General features: G+C 36.4%; 2 protein-coding genes across 2 annotated transcripts in view; one reads left to right on the top strand and one right to left on the bottom strand.

Moving 5' to 3' along the window:
* Nucleotides 1–1,246: 1,246 nt before the first annotated feature.
* Nucleotides 1,247–9,800, top strand: LOC100264609 (uncharacterized). The gene is made up of 5 exons (XM_002278147.5): nt 1,247–1,570; nt 8,017–8,118; nt 8,796–8,937; nt 9,029–9,075; nt 9,316–9,800. Exons 1-5 carry the CDS (start codon nt 1,484–1,486, stop codon nt 9,532–9,534), a joined length of 597 nt encoding a protein of 198 aa, XP_002278183.2. The 5' UTR covers nt 1,247–1,483; the 3' UTR covers nt 9,535–9,800.
* LOC100242320 (mitogen-activated protein kinase homolog MMK1) overlaps nt 9,761–16,604 on the bottom strand; it is a 20,953-nt gene continuing 14,109 nt past the window's right edge. The window contains exons 4-6 of the mRNA XM_010652423.3: nt 11,569–11,901; nt 10,594–10,774; nt 9,761–10,126 (exon numbers count right to left, since the gene is read on the bottom strand). Of these exons, the coding sequence (XP_010650725.1) occupies nt 9,951–10,126; nt 10,594–10,774; nt 11,569–11,901 (690 nt within the window). The 3' untranslated portion in view covers nt 9,761–9,950. The remainder of the gene's footprint in view (nt 10,127–10,593; nt 10,775–11,568; nt 11,902–16,604) is intronic.

Below are 16,604 nucleotides of genomic sequence, written 5' to 3'. Positions count from 1 at the left end.
ATGAATCATTGATGCAAAATTTAATTGATAACTCATATTAAATTATAATTTATTTTGTAATGAAATTGTAATATAAATTTAATGAAATTCTTTGAAAATATTTTCACCACAAAGCATTTGATTAATTTTTTTTAAAATATTTTTTGTATCGAATCCTTTGAATCTTAAATGTTTGTACTTGAAAATAAAGAAAACTTTTAGTTAGTGACATTGTTACATTAAATTTATCTTGGTATTACGAAAATTTGATTAGATAGAAAACAACTTCTTGAATTGAAGAATGAATTTTGCTTATAAGCTCAAATTGCTTTTTAAAACAATTAACCCGAACACATGTAAATAAGTTTTTATCGAGTTTAAAAAAGAATTTTTGACTTCCAAAACCGGTCTATGCATGCCCTTATAAAAGATTCCAAACATGTAATTTGAAAATTATGGATCACAAGCACGTCAAAACTTGGGCCCATGACAGGCCCATTTGTCTACTTCTCAAGGTTGGAAGATATATTGGACCTCGTCTTTGATTCATTGCTTGGGCTTGGCAATATATCCCTACAAGCTTTATTCTGGCGAGATTGGGCTGAGCCAATCCCATTTCAGGCATTGAAATCCAAGCCTGTATTGGGCCAACGAGCCACCAACTCATGGGCCTACAAAGATGGTCTAGGCCCAAGATTGAAGAGTTCATGGAGTTTGTTTAGAGGGAGTTGAGACCCATATTTCCAGTCCTTTTTTTTTTTCTACTATAGAATTAAATTTTATACGATAAATTTGAGAAAAATGAATTATTTATTGGAATAAATTAATAATATAAATATTTTAAAATTTTTAATAAGTGAATTAATGGAAAATAGAAAAGACAGATATTTATTAATTTTGTATTTACATTATATCAACCCAATAGTATCATATATTATTGCAGATAATGAAAGAATATGACCTGGAAAGTGATAACTTTATCAGTATATAATTAATTAATTAATTATTTATTTATATATCAAATAATTCAAATCAAATATTTACTCAATAATATTAAATATTTGAAAAAATTTTAATATTGAATTTCAAGTACAAAAATGGAATATTTTTTTTTTTAAAAGAAAGAAAAAATGAGCAATGTGAGAGTTCAATTAACAGGGCTAAAAAAGTTCAACCAATATATTACTGCCACGTGTATCGTTGAGTTGCACCTAGACCGATGATGTTGACTTCTCAAGATGGGAACCAAATTACACGTCAGATGGTTCATGATCGTGCACAGTCGTATCCACCCCACTATTTTACGACCCAAATGTTTCCCCAGCCTCAGCCCTCATCTCTTATTCATCGCTGGGTCCTCTCTTTTCTCATCCATTTCCTCTGATTTGGACCCTCGAATCAAACATTTTCCCAAATTTTCCTTCATTTTCTTTCTGGGTTTTGATTCTTCCTTCAATCTTCTTGGCTTTTCCCCTCTTCTTCTCATCTGGGTCTCTTCTAGAAAATGGGGAAAAACCAAGCTTACAAGGCTATGCAGAGAGCCAGGCTCGGCTCCAGCTCCACTGGCCCTGAAGAGATCGAAGACGGCATGGTTTGTGTCCTTCCATACTATCAATCCATTTCAATTCCTCCTTCCTTCAATACCCAGATTCAAATTTAGATTAATTTTATTGTTTTTCTTCTTCTTTGAATCAATCTTGATTGGTTTTGCGTTCATTCAATTTGTAGGGCTAATGGGCATGCTATGTTTCTGATGTGTTTGTGTGAAGTTGTTTGTGATTGGTGAACTGATTCATGTTTTCTTTTGATGGGTTTCTTTGTTTTGTGAATGTTCTGCAAATCACTTGTCTTAAAATTCTTGGGTTTGAATTGTGATGTCGTAAAATTTGGTATTTGTAATTGAATTTATTCTGTTGTCGTGGAATGTTTAGAGTGGGAATGGGAAATAGTTATTTCTTTTATTATAGCCTTTGATTCAATAGCAACAATTTTTCGATTTCTTATACGGAATCAATAAGATCTCTGTTTAATACGAGGAAGAGTTGAGTATTGTAGGTATTATGGTGTACTGTATCAATTAACTAGTCCAGGGGAAATCATGTTGCAGAACATTGCAGTCACAATTGGGTATTTTGAATAGCAGGGTTTTGTTTCTTTTTAAGTTTGGGGCAGACTTTTTAGTATTGTTTGCCTTTGTGAGGCTACTGAGAATTTTTACATGAACTCCAAAAATTGTTACCCCGTAATTTTCTATACCTTAGGACTGTTCCTTCATTGATCTGAAAGGTTGAATTCTTATTGTGATAACTTTTATTGTTACTGCTCCTTCATTGATTTGAAAGGTTGAATTCTTATTGTGATAACTTTTATTGTTGTTTTATTCAGTACGCATGCGCATTATCTGACTCATATTGGGCAGGCTTCATTGTTTTGAAAGTGTTGTATGCTATCCTGTATTGCACATATGATACAGAAGACATGTGCTACTTGTGCACCCCAAAATAAACCACTGTCAAATTTCAAAATTCTAATTCGAGCAAAAACGATTAGAATATTGTTTGAATTAGTATCCTGCAGGAGGGTCTTCCCAACTCGTCCCCTTAAAGGTCCTAGGTTTGAGCACTCTTCAAAGAAATACTCTATGCCATGTTTCTTTTGGAAAGTTGGACAGGTTTTTATCTTTACGAGGTGCCCTAAATTTGCCAGTTGCTTTTTTTGCTTTGCCATCTTTCCTGTCAATGGTTTGTTCTTTACTTGTATTGTACTTGCCTACTCTGTTCCTTAAGTGTCATTCATCAACAGTCAACTTTTATCCATATGTCAGTTAGGGATATCCTTCAGATACTCAACCATTGTTTTATCCTATATGGAGATGTTTCTCTATATGTATATGCTGATAAGTTGGGTGCGGTTAAGCTAAAGAGTGGAAACCTCTCAGTTAAATAAAAAATCTTTCTGTGGCGTTTTTAGTCCGAGGGAGCAAGTCGTTTTCTTTGGTGTCTTTGCTTGGGACGCTGCCTGGGAGGAAATCTTCATGTCAGATCAGCTTACAAATAGGGTTGACCATCAGTGAGTTGGCTTTTCTTAAGCAAGCAAGATAAGGAGTCAGCCAATGATGTTCTAAGCCATTTTGGGTGGCTTGTACTGAACACATCCTGGTGTTTTCTTTGTTTGGGGTTTTGTGGGTGTTCTTCCTTTAGGTCGAGGAATTTTTGTTATGTTAGCATGTTATTTTTGTGGGAGGAGTTAAAGAGGGACTATTCCTCTTTGTCTATGTTGGTCTACTTGGAGAAAGAGAAATAAAGATGTTTTTGAGGAGTGGAGATTTTGTAAGTGATGTTGAATAATATCTTGTCAAATACTTCGTTCAATTCTTAATTTTTTTAACCCTTTAGGAAGGATCTAATGAGTTCTTTTAGTTTTTGTTCCCTTAGGCGCTCTTTATATTTTCTGTATACATAGGTTGCATCCCCTTAAATATCTTTGTAATCAAAATTATTAAAGCTAGAATGGCTCATAAAATTGTATGCAGCGGTATCATGAAATATGTTATAGGCCTGGCTTTCATACCCTTGAATATCTTCTTTTAGTATTGAGCCACAGCTGCCATAGATATTGAATACTTGTTCTGGTCTTTTTTTGTTTTTATCCGACAGGAATTGTTCCAAGTGCAGCCTAGCCATTTACTTAGGCTGAATATATAATAGTTAAACATGAGATTCTACACATATTTCTCAAGTGTTAGCATGCTCACCCATATAAACAGCTTATGGTTTTTTCATTTTTCTGACAATGGGACTGCATCACATGCTCATCCATATAAAGGCTTGGAAGGTTGCTCCGTTATGTGTGTTCTAGACCATATGGAGGGAGAGAAATAGGAGAGCCTTCGATAATTGTGAAAGTATGGATCAAACAATTAAAAATTCTTTCTTGTTTCTTTTTTGTGATTGGGTTAAGTTGTATACTGGGGATGACTCTTTGTCTATGTTAGGATTTGTGGATTGGTTAGGCTCTATGTAGGGCGAGTTTGCTGGGTTTTGTGTTTTCACGTTTCCTTTTGGGTATTGTGACTACTTTGTATACATTGTATATACCTTTTTTTATTTGTAATACTTCTTCTTTATCTATAAAAAATCAATGAAGCAAAGTTTGACCATTTTCCTGGAGGTCATGAAAATTATTAATTTTAGCCACATCAGATGCTCAATTGTCATGATCTTGCCCTCCATTTTTGAGAACAATGCCATTTTGGAAATTCAAAGACCCATTTTCCAAGCGTTTTTTTTTATATATTCTCTTAATTTACCCATCCAAAAAACATTTTGAAAATTCAATGACAATAAAAACACAGAAAGATCTGCAGAGCTGTGACAAATTACATGACAAGCATTGACCTTCTGCCTTCTCCTTTTCTCCTTCATCTTTCTGTTTATGCAAGAAAATTTTGAATACAGCTTATTTGCACTGGGTGTCTTCAAAAGGCTCCCGTTCTCTTCCACTGTGACTCTTATCTGATGCCCCTCATCAATTATCAACGTGATCAAAAAATGTTTTTTACATTTCAGTTCTGTATGTTTTTGTTATTCTTGATGCGCTTACTCATTCACTCATGCATATCTGGATGCCATTAACCTCCTTATATCCATTGTTTTGTATTCTTGAGCCTTCAACCATTTTGGTAACAGAGCCTTGGCCCTGTTTAGAAACTGTTTTTGAAAACAGTTTTCTAATTTAGAAAATTTGTTTGAAAAACTTTTGACAGAAAATCGTTTTTTAAAATTTATTCTTAAAATAAGTTGGTTTTTTAACAAATTTTAAGTGTTTTCAGATTTTTTTAGTAAGATTTTTTGAGCAACACTTGAAAATATGGAGAATACTTTGAAAAACATTTGTATTGTACATAAGTATGCAGTATCTTCACAAAGAACAAGCAAAGCAAAACAAATTTTCATATTTGAGTTCCCAAACAGAATTTTGTTCCTAAAAGCAATTAAGAACTATTTTAAAAACTGTTTTTTGAGCACTACTTTTGAAAACATTTCCAAAGAGGTCCTTATTCTTATTTGATGATAATCATGATAGTGATTGGAAGATGTTGTGAGCCTTTGCTTCTTTGAGTTATATTTTACAGGTCGATTGGTCCTTGTGTACAAGAGTGTGCCTGAAGTCATTCCCAAGAAGCCTTCTTGAAAAAAATTTATACTTTATTGGTAATAAATATTAGCATAGGTTGTTGAATAAGGTGTATAGGATAATCACATGAGGGTATCAGTTAGAGTGCAACTTCCTGCTTTCATAAGAATCAGCCCCCCATACCTTGGTCTGATCCCCCTTCAGATATAGGGTCCTAGAGAGAAAGCAATCCAAAAGCAGCTCCCTGCCTACCACCAGCAATTGCATGATAAAATATATCATTTGTGAATGGAAAGCATGGTATAATAAGAGCCCACTCACTTCCCAAATCACCATCTTCAACAATTGTGATGTTCACCGGGTTCCTTCACTGCAATGGTGACCAAATATATTGTTTTGGCAGGCTCAATACTGACTGACTATGTTGTAAGAGTAGCACTATGCATCAAGCCCTAAACTATGAAACTTAAGGCCTCCCTATTCATCACTTCCAAAGGAGCTATTACTGGTGAGACATGCTGTTATCTCCACTTCCTGCATTCACCTATATTATGTTCTTCTAAAGCTATACATTAAGGTTATGTTTGGTTCTTGAAAAGTGCCAAGGAAAGAAAAAAAATGTTATAAAGAAAATGATTTTCTTATGTTTGGTTTCTCTATGGAAAATATGAAACAAAATAAAATATAATTAAATTATTTATTTATACATTTTAAAATTATTTAATCTTTACATAAAATATTTGAAATGAGTTTGAAATAGTATATAAAAATAACTCAATTACTTTAAATCTATTTTTTATTTTCCTTCACATTTTTCTTTATTTCTACTTTTACTTTCTATATTCTTTTCCTTCTCATTTTCTCTCAAATTTTTTGGGAACCAAATATATACCTAACTAATCTGGTTATGTGGGTTACTCCCTTGAATCTCTCTTCTTACTAGCTTTGATGCTTTCCCAAGTACACCAAAATGATAAAGAGTACTTTGTTTAGCTTGCCGATTTATTTCATGTTCCTTTTTGTTATCTCTAAGAGGGTAGTTTTTAGATTGAAAAAGATTCAAAGGGACTTTCTTTGGGGTTGGAGGAGGGAGCTTTGGATCAAAAGCCACATCTGGTAAATTGGTTTGTTGTTTGCATGGAAAAATTAAAATAGAGCTTGGACATAAAAAACTTAACCATCTTTAATAAAACTCTTTTGAAAAAATGATCTTGGAGATTTGTGAGTGAAAGGAATCCTCTTTGGAAACGAAGTGAGAGAAGGTATGGAATGGGGGTGTGGAAGATAATTAGAGGTGGTTGAGAGGTTTTCAAAGATAAAACATGTTTCAAGGTTGGTTTTGGGAACAAGGTGAAGTTTTGGAAGGACAAGCGGTGTAGGGACACGCCTTTGAAGGAATCGTTTCTGGAACTTTATGCTATAGCCTTTTCAAAACATGCTTGAGTGGTTGATGTTTAGGATAGTGATGGTTGGGCCCTAAGTTTATTAAGTAGTTGCATGATTGAGAATTAGATGAGGTAGATGTCTTTTTTGGGAGGTTGTGTGACCACTCCATTAGTTTGGGCATTGAAGATATTATGGCGTAGTTAGATACAAAGAATGGTAACTTTTAATTGAGTCTTTGTACTATTTGGCAAGTAGGAAAGCTGAGTCATTCCCTTACAACATAATATGGAATTCTTGGGTACCAATTAGAGTTAGTTTCTTTGCTTAGGAAGCAACTTGGGGTAGGATTTTGACTCTGGATGAACTCAAAAGGAGGGGTTGAAAAATTCCTAATAGATGCTACATCCGCAAAGTAGAAGAAGAAACGGGTGATCATATTCTCCTTCATTGTATGAAAGAATGCATTTTGTGGTAATTGATTTTTGCTCTATTTGGTATACAATGAGTAATGCACTCTTCAGTTGGGGTTCCTCTTGAATTGGAACAGATCCGTTGTAGGAAAAAGAAAGAAAAAAGGCTTGATCGTTGTGGCCATGTGGGATCTCCATATATACTTTGTAGGTCACTCTCTAGATATCTTTCCATATCTTTGGTGCTTTCCCAAGTACACCAAAATGGCAATGCTTCCATGTGGAAATGCACTTTGAGTATATGAATGATCATCATACCAGGATGCATTTCAAACACAATAACTTCCAGCATGGGCACAGAACCGTGTGTGAGAGAAAAAATTATCATTACCGAATGTGGAGACAACTATGCATGTGCATATTTGTGAATTTTATTTATTTATTTTTTGTGTTTGTGCATGAATCTTTTCATGAGCTACAAAGGGTTGTCTTCTAGAGTTGAGCATCTATAGTCACAATTGTTGAAGGCGACCTTAAAGTATGCCTAGGCCCAAGGTTCAACCATTCCCTAGTTATCTAGTTATAGCACTTTCCTTGCTAAGGCGTGTGCCTTGTTGGAGAGCTGTGCCTCATTTACTTCATTTTCCCCTTTTTAGCTCTCTTATTCTTGAAATTTCTAGTTGTATATTGAAATTTATATAATTTCAGTACCTTTTTGTTGAATGCTTTTTTTAAATGCTTGAATTTTACTTTTTGTTACTTCGATTGGATTTTGGATCATAATTTATAAAATTGATATACATCCTAAATTGTGTTTCACTTCGTTCAGGCAAATGCCTTGTGTCGCACCTTGCGCCTAGGTCTGAGGAGACTTTTGTGCCTTGAGTGCGCCCTACACCTTTTAAAACTGTCTAATTATCTATAATCTTATACTCGAAGACAATTTCTGAACATTTATTATCTGTTTTGGTGTTTATATTCAATATTACTGCTATTCTTATTGCAAGTTTTATTGGATTAGAGAGATTTGATTGGGTAAATCTGGCAAGTAGTCATGCCTAGATGAATTTCTTCCCTGGACTTTTACTGATGAGGACAGTCGCAGGTGGATGGTTCTTTTCATTCACCAGAGTGGCATGCTGCTCGTTTGGCCAGCCTAAAAACTTCTCACACAATTACCTGGGAAGAGTTCAAAAAGAAGCAAAAGGTAATCTTCTGGACATGGCTAATGTAGCTTTTCGATATTCCTTGTGGACAACTTTGCACTCATACATTAATATTAAGACTGAAGGCAGTCACAATGGATTTGAAGGGTATGTTCCTTTCCTACTCTAGGGGAATTGTGGGAGGTCTATCCTTGGTCTCATGAGTCAGTTTCCCTGCCTGCATAGTAGTCTTGGCCCCATGGTTCATGGCTGGCCCTTTGTCCTGCCACCAACTAGGCTGCCTGGCATTTAGCATCAACCCATTGTGGGATGACATAACCTAAATGAATCATTACATGAATACATAAATACCAATCCTATATAGTTGGGATGAGCGGTCCTAGTGCATGTGCATATATGTGTGTGTAATATAATGCAGCTAAAATAACAGGTTGCCTGATGAATCATATTCTGATCTACAAAGTTAGCCGAATCCCAGCTATTTGGAGTCCAACGCACACAAAAGATTAACATAGCAGCTCTGGGTCTGATTTCACTGAATGTTTAATCCTGTTGATCCATTAACAAGTTGTTGTTTATGCAATATTTGGCACATATACATATTTTGTTTTGACAAGCTCCTCCATGATATGTGCTAGTTATCTAATATTGATTTGTGGTATTTTCACCATGTCAAATTCATATTTGTTGCTTTTCTTTTTGTGTTAAAATGTACTAGGAAGATGAACTGAGAAAGGGTGAGCTGGAAGCAGATAAAGATAAAATGATGAGAGAGTACAGGGCTCAATTAGATGCTGAAAGGGCAAGCAAGCTGGCCCATGGAAGAAACCATTCAAGCAGCAAGTCTAATCACAAAAAGGGTATGCAGAACTGCACTTAAAAAAACAAAAGCTTTGTTCCTTGTCTCTTTCTCGACTAGCATTTTTCTGAAGGCTAGGTGTGTCCTTGCAGATAGGAAGGACAAAGATTTCAAGAAACGCAGCAGCAAAAAGAGGAAGGTAACTGCCTTTACTTCCTAATACCATACAATTAGAATTTCTTTTTCAAGTAGTTACCAGAACTGAAACTGCATACATAATGGAAGAAACATGACATGACACCCATCGGAAATGAATCAGTACCACCAATGTTTTTGAGATGGAACTAAAAATGTTCTTATTGATATTTGAGAACACCCATACATTTACCTATTCATTTAAGAATATAAATGAATAAACCCAAGTCATTCCTGTTTGCAGCATTCAAGGAGGAGATCTTCCGAGTCTAGCTCCTCAAGTTCATCCTCAGAGTCAAGTAGCGAAGATGAAGAGAGAGAGTCAAGAAGAGCAAAGTCCAGGTCCAAGAGAACGAAAAAGGAGAAGAAGCACAGATCAAAATCAAAGCACTCTATCAGTGATGACAGCGAGGGCAATGGTCCGCTGCCACTCTCTAAATTCTTTGAGAGTGCGAAGAGCTAGTGAACTTATCAAGATCACTGTTATGAACTTCTAAAAACTCTCTTCTTATAGTAGCACATGAGCGGATTCTTTGAGGTCCCTTAAATTTCTAGAAAGTTTGCCTCTCTATTTTCTTTCAGAAATATTGTAGTTTCAGTTTTATTTTATTTTGATCTTGTTTGGCGAGTTGAAATAGTCGAGGGATTGATTGAACCATGTTATGAAACTAATCAGCAAGCAGAGGAAATTGATGAACAAAGCAAACACCATTTCAATTGTTTCAGTCACCCAAAGTCTGATCACAATGGAACATTTTAATTTTAGGGGCCATCCAGGTTTAGGATGGGAATTATATACAGCAGGAAATCATGAGCATATGATTAAAAAGCGCAGAAACCACACTAATCAAAGCCACAATAGTTAGGAAGCAGGATTAATCAATAGTTCTGATACTCGGGGTTAAATGCGAGTGCCTCTCGGTAGATGAGCTCCTTCATCTGCTCTTCGGACAGTGCGTGCTGCTCAAAATCGAAGCTGAAGGGAGTCGTGCATATAGGCTCATCACTGATGTCGTGCAGAGACGTTAAATAGGGATGTGCTAGGGCTTCCTCAACTGCTCACACAATGGAAATTGTATACGAACAAGTTAGGGATCCAGCCAATGGTATATGAATGCTCAGGAATCAAAAGTAAATAGAGGGTGAAGAATAACAAGATAAATTGAATGGTTAGAAATGGAAGCGTTATTTTTTGAAATGGGAGACACTGAAGAACTTCCATCCCTTCATAGTAAGATGATTTTGGAAGCGGTTTAAATGATAATGATGACAGTGGATTTTTTTTCTGTTTATTTTTTATTGAGTCATCATATATTTTATAGGCGGTAACATGCTAATGGCCGTATTGTTTACCTTACCTATCTGTTGTATAACTGGTGACATTTGCTAATTAAATTCTCCTGTGTGTGGGCTACTCACATGTGCATCAATTAAATAACCGGGAGCATGATCAATGCCATTCATCATATTATTGATGTTGATGTGTATATGAATGAGGAGACCATTTAGGGAAAACACTCACCTGTAATCCTCTGCCTGGGATCAAATGTCAACATCTTTTCAACAAGATCGATAGCTACAGGGTGAACTTGTGGGAACTTTTCAGTGAATGTCTGCCGACGGTAAATAGGAAGTTGCCGAATGTATCTCTTTGCATTTTCATTCAAAAACCCCAACTCAGCCTCTGATGGGGTGCCAATCAGCTGCAAGATGTCAAATTGAATAATGAGCTGAAATATGGATAATCATGCTTGCACAATGCATAAAAGTTTGTTTGTAAAATCCGCATGGACCTGAAGGTGGCATGAGAATATGGTTTTAAAAAAAGAGATACAGAGAGTAGGGTGGCATGAGAGAATGCAACTGAAGGCATTCTACATGCTTATTGAATTTTCTTTTGGGTGGTTGTTTAAGAGAGGAGGCAAAATTTGTTCACTTATCGTCAAGTTCAACAACCCAGATTTCTCCACTGAAAGAATCATCCAGGCAACAAAACAACAAGAAATATTAATTGTGGATCATGGTTATCCAATCTCTTCCTTAAGAGAGCCAAACTCTAGCATACACCAAATATAGGCAACAAAACCTGCCACAGTTTCCGATTTGCTACTTTCTAAATTAGCCAGTTCCACAACTTATTTTTGCATAAAGATCATGAGCACAAAACTTAGTTCTCAATATTCTTCTGAATCCTAAAATTAGCATAGAAAATGAGAAATTGTACACAAGCAGAACTTCAGATAGCAGGGTACTTTGTGGTTTCCAGTGAAACTAAATTTTATACATATTTTTATTTTGTAGGGAACAAGAAGAAAACCCTAGATCCCCATGATGGAAAATTGAAATTAAAAAAATAAATTAAAATTACCATGCCTCTTTATTCAAGGAATTACATAAAATATGGAATGATCATGCAATTCAACTAGGCACAAAACCCCAAGAATCTGATGGTAACTTATCAGGAAAATGACAGTACAAAAAATGCAGAAAGAATCACCTCCATAAGCAAACGTAGCTGATGCACATGATCTCTGCCAGGAAACAAAGGCTTCCGATCCATCAATTCCATGAAAATGCAACCTACTGACCATACATCAATGGCCACAGTGTAATCTGAAGAGTTCAACAACAGCTCTGGAGCTCGGTACCATCTCGTAACAACATATTCTGTCATGAAATCAGTTTCAGAGGTGACACGAGCTAGCCCAAAATCACATATTTTCAAATCACAATTGGCATTCAGGAGGAGATTGCTAGGCTTTAAGTCCCTGTGAAGAACATTTGCCGAATGTATATATTTCAGCCCACGGAGGATCTGATAGAGGAAATACTGCACAAAACATTGAAGGATAATTTTAGTATGATCTCTTGGCTGATAGAGATGCTAAACTTAAATGTATTGACCTAAAAATGCAATAAGAAACACAAGCTAAAGGAAATACAAGAGAAATGAGCTGACAAGAAGCAGGATGTTCAAAACCACAACAGTGTTTCTTACTTGAGGACCAGGCATGGTGTCTCTCAACTACTTATTGAGCAATTCAGAGCAAGTTAATCTAAAGCTATTGCATGCATGGATGTACTGTGTAATGCCAATGGGTAAAATGGAAAGTCCCTAGCTTTTTCCAATGAGATCGTTGGTTATACAATTGCTGCAACCATTGCACAGGAGACCTAAGAGGCTGTGGGAACTCAGCACATACAAACCATCCCATCTAAATGAAATGTAGATGGGAAGGATGATAAATATTTTACAGCACCCCGAGGGCAAAATTTTCAGCTTAGAATTTTTAATGCAAATACATTTTCTTTTTGATGGGTAAAAAATGCAAATACATATTAGCTTACACACACCATGCAAATTTCATTTGATGCTCTACTGTCACCACACTTTTCCTGTTTTGATGACCTGCTCTAGGAAACGTCTATTCAAACACCACAAGCCATAAGGGAAACGGACTAATTAAGAATCATAACCATACTTTAACCCCATATTTTTCATCAACTTGCATTGCAAGCCTTTATAGGCTCACTTGCACAATACACGGTATATCATGTGGTTGCCTTTTTTCTTTTAATAGGTAAATTTTTCTCCCTATTGGGACTTGAACTTAGAACCTCCTACAAACTTTCCTGAAGCCATAAGGGTTTCATGGTTATCGCCTATGTTTTTTTTTTTTTTTTTGATAGGAAACAACAATTATATATATTGATAGAAAAAGAAGTACAAAAGAAGGATGAAGAATCCTCCCTCCAAAGATAAAACTAAACAACACAATAAAAGAACAAGAAACTACACTATGAAAACTACGAACAAGCTCTCTTGGCTAGACCATCCCGTTGGAACTACACATTGCTAGCCAATCTAGTTGTAACACGTTAAGGGGAATGCCCTTAAAAACCACGGAACAAAAAGCCCAAAGAGAAGCAAGGAAATGAATGGAATCCCATAGATTCTCTGAATTCCTAGCTATGTCCTCAAATATCCTAGCATTTCTTTCCCGCCACACAACCCAAATTAAAGCAATGCACGCATTTTGCCACAGAACTATCCCTCTCTTGGAAGTGCCAAAACCTTTATAATTGATGAACATCATATCTGAAATGTTTCTCGGAGGAACCCAATCCATCTTGGCTAGCTGAAATAATCTGTGCCACAACCCCATCATCAAAGAACAATGTAGGAAAAGATGATCTATTGATTCTCCTTACTTCATGCACAACTTACAAATGTCAGGACTAAGAGCTTTGTAGGGTCTTCTCAATTGTAGCAAGTCATTAGTATTTACCTTTTTGTGTGCCACTAACCAGACAAAGGACTTGACTTTGAAAGGGACTTGAGAATTCCATACAAACTTAGTAGGGAAAATAGGCGATAAATCAGGTATTTGGGATAAGGCTATAAAGAAAAACTTGATTGTAAACAATCCTGAAGAAGATAAAGACCAGGATCTCGCATCTGAAGCCGAAATGGATAAATGCATACTATCAAGAGATCGCATGAGACATTCTAGATCTTCTATCTCTGAATCGAAAAAATTACGACGGAAATTAAAGTTCCAAGAGAAAGGGTGAGCAGAACCGAGAATTGAAGAAATAGAGATATTTTTATCTGTGACTACTCTAAATAGTTTTGGATATTGTGATCTCAAAGGTTGGTCCTTCTACCACAAATCTTCCCAAAAGCGAATTCTTTCCCCATCTCCTACCACAAACTGAGTATACTTTGAAAAATCCTGAAAGACTTGTGCAATAGCCTTCCAATGACAACGATGTGACCCTCTGACTAAAGTGTTGGCATCCCAACCATTTGAATGTATCTCATAAATGCTTAGAATGACCTGATGCCTCAGAGCTGTACTCTCCCTAGGATACCTCTACAACCACTTCCCTAAAAGAGCGAGATTTCTTAAAGAAATCTTCCCAAACCCCAATCCCCTTTTTGCCCTCGGCTTACACACTACGTCCCAACTAACAAGATGATCTCTTGTACCTTCCCCAACCCCTGACCAAAGGAAATCCCTTTGCAATCTCTCAATTTTTGCAGCCACTGAAGCGGGAATCTTAAACAGGGATAGAAAGTAGCTAGGAATGTAGGAAAGGTATGAGTGGATAAGAGTTATCCTACCACCAAAAGATAAGTAAGCCTTTTGTCACCCGTCTAATCTCTTAGAGATTCTCTCAATCACTAGATCCCAGAATTTGCAAGCAATTGGATTCCCTCCCAAAGGAAGACCCAGGTAGAGTATAGGTCAATCAAAAGCCTTGCAGTCAAGCAACAAGGCTAACCTAGAGAGATGATTCTGATCAAGGTTGATGCCAAAAAGATTACTCTTGTCAAGATTGACCTTAAGCCCAGAAATTTGCCCAAACACTAACAATAAACTCTTAAGAGTTTGCAGTTCTTCCGCACAAGAGTTGGAAAAAAAAATGGTATCATCTGCGAATTGCAGATGGGACACCCTTGTTCTATTCCTACCTACCCTGAAACCCTCCAACATACTTCTTTCCTCAACTCTCAACATCATTCTGCTCAACACATCTGCGACAATAATGAACAGAAAAGAGGATAAAGGGTCACCTTGCCTTAGTCCTCTAGATGCCTTGACCCACCCTTTAGCATTTCCATTCACTAGAATAGCATAAGAGACCGAAGACAGACAACCTCTCATCCAATTCCTCCATTTAGGACTAAACCCCTTCTTCTCCAACACGTGGTCCAAAAAATCCCAATTCACATGGTTATAAGCCTTTTCAAAGTCAATTTTGAAGACAACTCCTTCCTCTCATGATCGCCTTTTCTCATCCACTATCTCATTGGCTATAAGAATTGCATCCAAAATTTGTCTCCCTTAAACAAAAGCACCTTGAGTAGAATGGATAGTTTTGTGTAGTACTCCTCTTAATCGCCTTGATAGAACTTTGGCTATTACCTTATAAAGACAAGTGATCAAGCTAATAGGTCTAAAATCTGAAATCTTCTTTGTTTGGCTTTTTTTAGGCAAAAGAACTATGAAGGAGGCATTGGTGCTTTGATTAATAATCCCGCTATTGTGAAACTCTGCAAACAATCTCACTAAGTCTTCCTTGATCACATTCCAACAATCCTGAAGCACTGCAATGGTAAAACCATTAGGCCCCGACGCCTTATCCCTATCTAACTAAAAAATGGCATTAAATATCTCTTCTTCGGAGAAAAACCTAGAAGCACTCTCTTCTAAGATAGGGGAGCAATCTATGCCTTCTACTCTCCAAGACTCTCCAGGTGGACTCGAGTAGAGCTTTTTAAAATATAGAAAGATCTCCTCTGAGATGCTCTCGAAATTATCCAACACCAAACCTCTTTCATTCTCCAAAAACTTGATGAAATTCCTATTTCGTCTGTCATTAGCCACTTTGTGAAAAAACTTTGAATTGTAATCCCCGTCTTTAACCCATTTTACCTTAGCTTTTTGTCTCCAATGAATTTCTTCCCTCAAAATTAGTTCATCTAACTCCCCTTTTCTTAAAACTCTTTGAGCAGAAAGATCAGAAGAGAGAACCTCTTCTTGCTCAATGGCATCAATGTTAGTTATTTCATCCAAGATGTGTTTTTTTCCTTTCCTTTAGCATTCCAAAAGAATTCTTATTCCAAAATACACATCCCCTTTATCTAGCCCAATGGGTAGCACTCAAACCCTTTAAAATGAGGTGTGAATGGGTTCAAATTCTTACCACAGGTACCAAAATATTAAAATTCCATTGGTTGCTGTAATATGTGCTTCTAATCCAACTCGTTAGATTTTCTATCCAAACCTTTTTTTTTTTTTTTTCATGAAATAGGCTTTGATTTTCTTATCAAACTGTTTTGAATTTTCAAAAGCTCTCTTGTTTATTTCTTTCCACAAGTGTCCAAAGCAAGCACAAACAACTTGCTTTTTTCCCACAAAAGAGTCATGCCAACTCAAAAGACTATCTCTTACCATGGAACACATCACCCAAGCAACACCAAAAAGAGAGAACCAAATGCCTAAGGATATTAGCTTTAGGGGCATTGGAGCAATAGGTGATCAACCAACTCTTCCTCATTTTTTATTTTTTTTTGATAGATAAAGAAAAGATGGATATAAAGAAAAGAGAAGACACCAAAAACAGTGCCCTCAAAGTATATAGGAAGTATACAAAAGAAGCCAAAAGACTCAAACCAAAGGGGGAGGGATAGAAACAAAAAACATCACCTGCCCTTACTTAGAGCCTAACCAACTTTTCCTCATTTTTGCACAAGAAGCAATGATTAAGCATTGTCCATCCCCTCCTTTTAAGTTGTTCAATTGTTAAAATCCTCTCCCAAGTTGCTTCCCATGCAAAGAGACACACTTCCATAGGTGCCCACAGATTCCAAACCATACTAGAGGGAAAAGGCCCACTTCTTTCTTGAACTAAGGACTGGTAGAAGGATTTCACTAGAAACACACCACTCTTGGACTCCATCCACCCCAATCTGTCCTTGTCCTCACTCCTAACTAAGCTCTTCTGCCAGATCTATAGGAAGGA

Source organism: Vitis vinifera, chromosome 5 (genome assembly GCF_030704535.1).
Source record: "Vitis vinifera cultivar Pinot Noir 40024 chromosome 5, ASM3070453v1".
NCBI classification, from domain to species: domain Eukaryota; kingdom Viridiplantae; phylum Streptophyta; class Magnoliopsida; order Vitales; family Vitaceae; genus Vitis; species Vitis vinifera.
The sequence above is the reverse complement of the archived record's forward strand: the minus strand, read 5'-3'. Positions and strand labels throughout refer to the sequence as shown.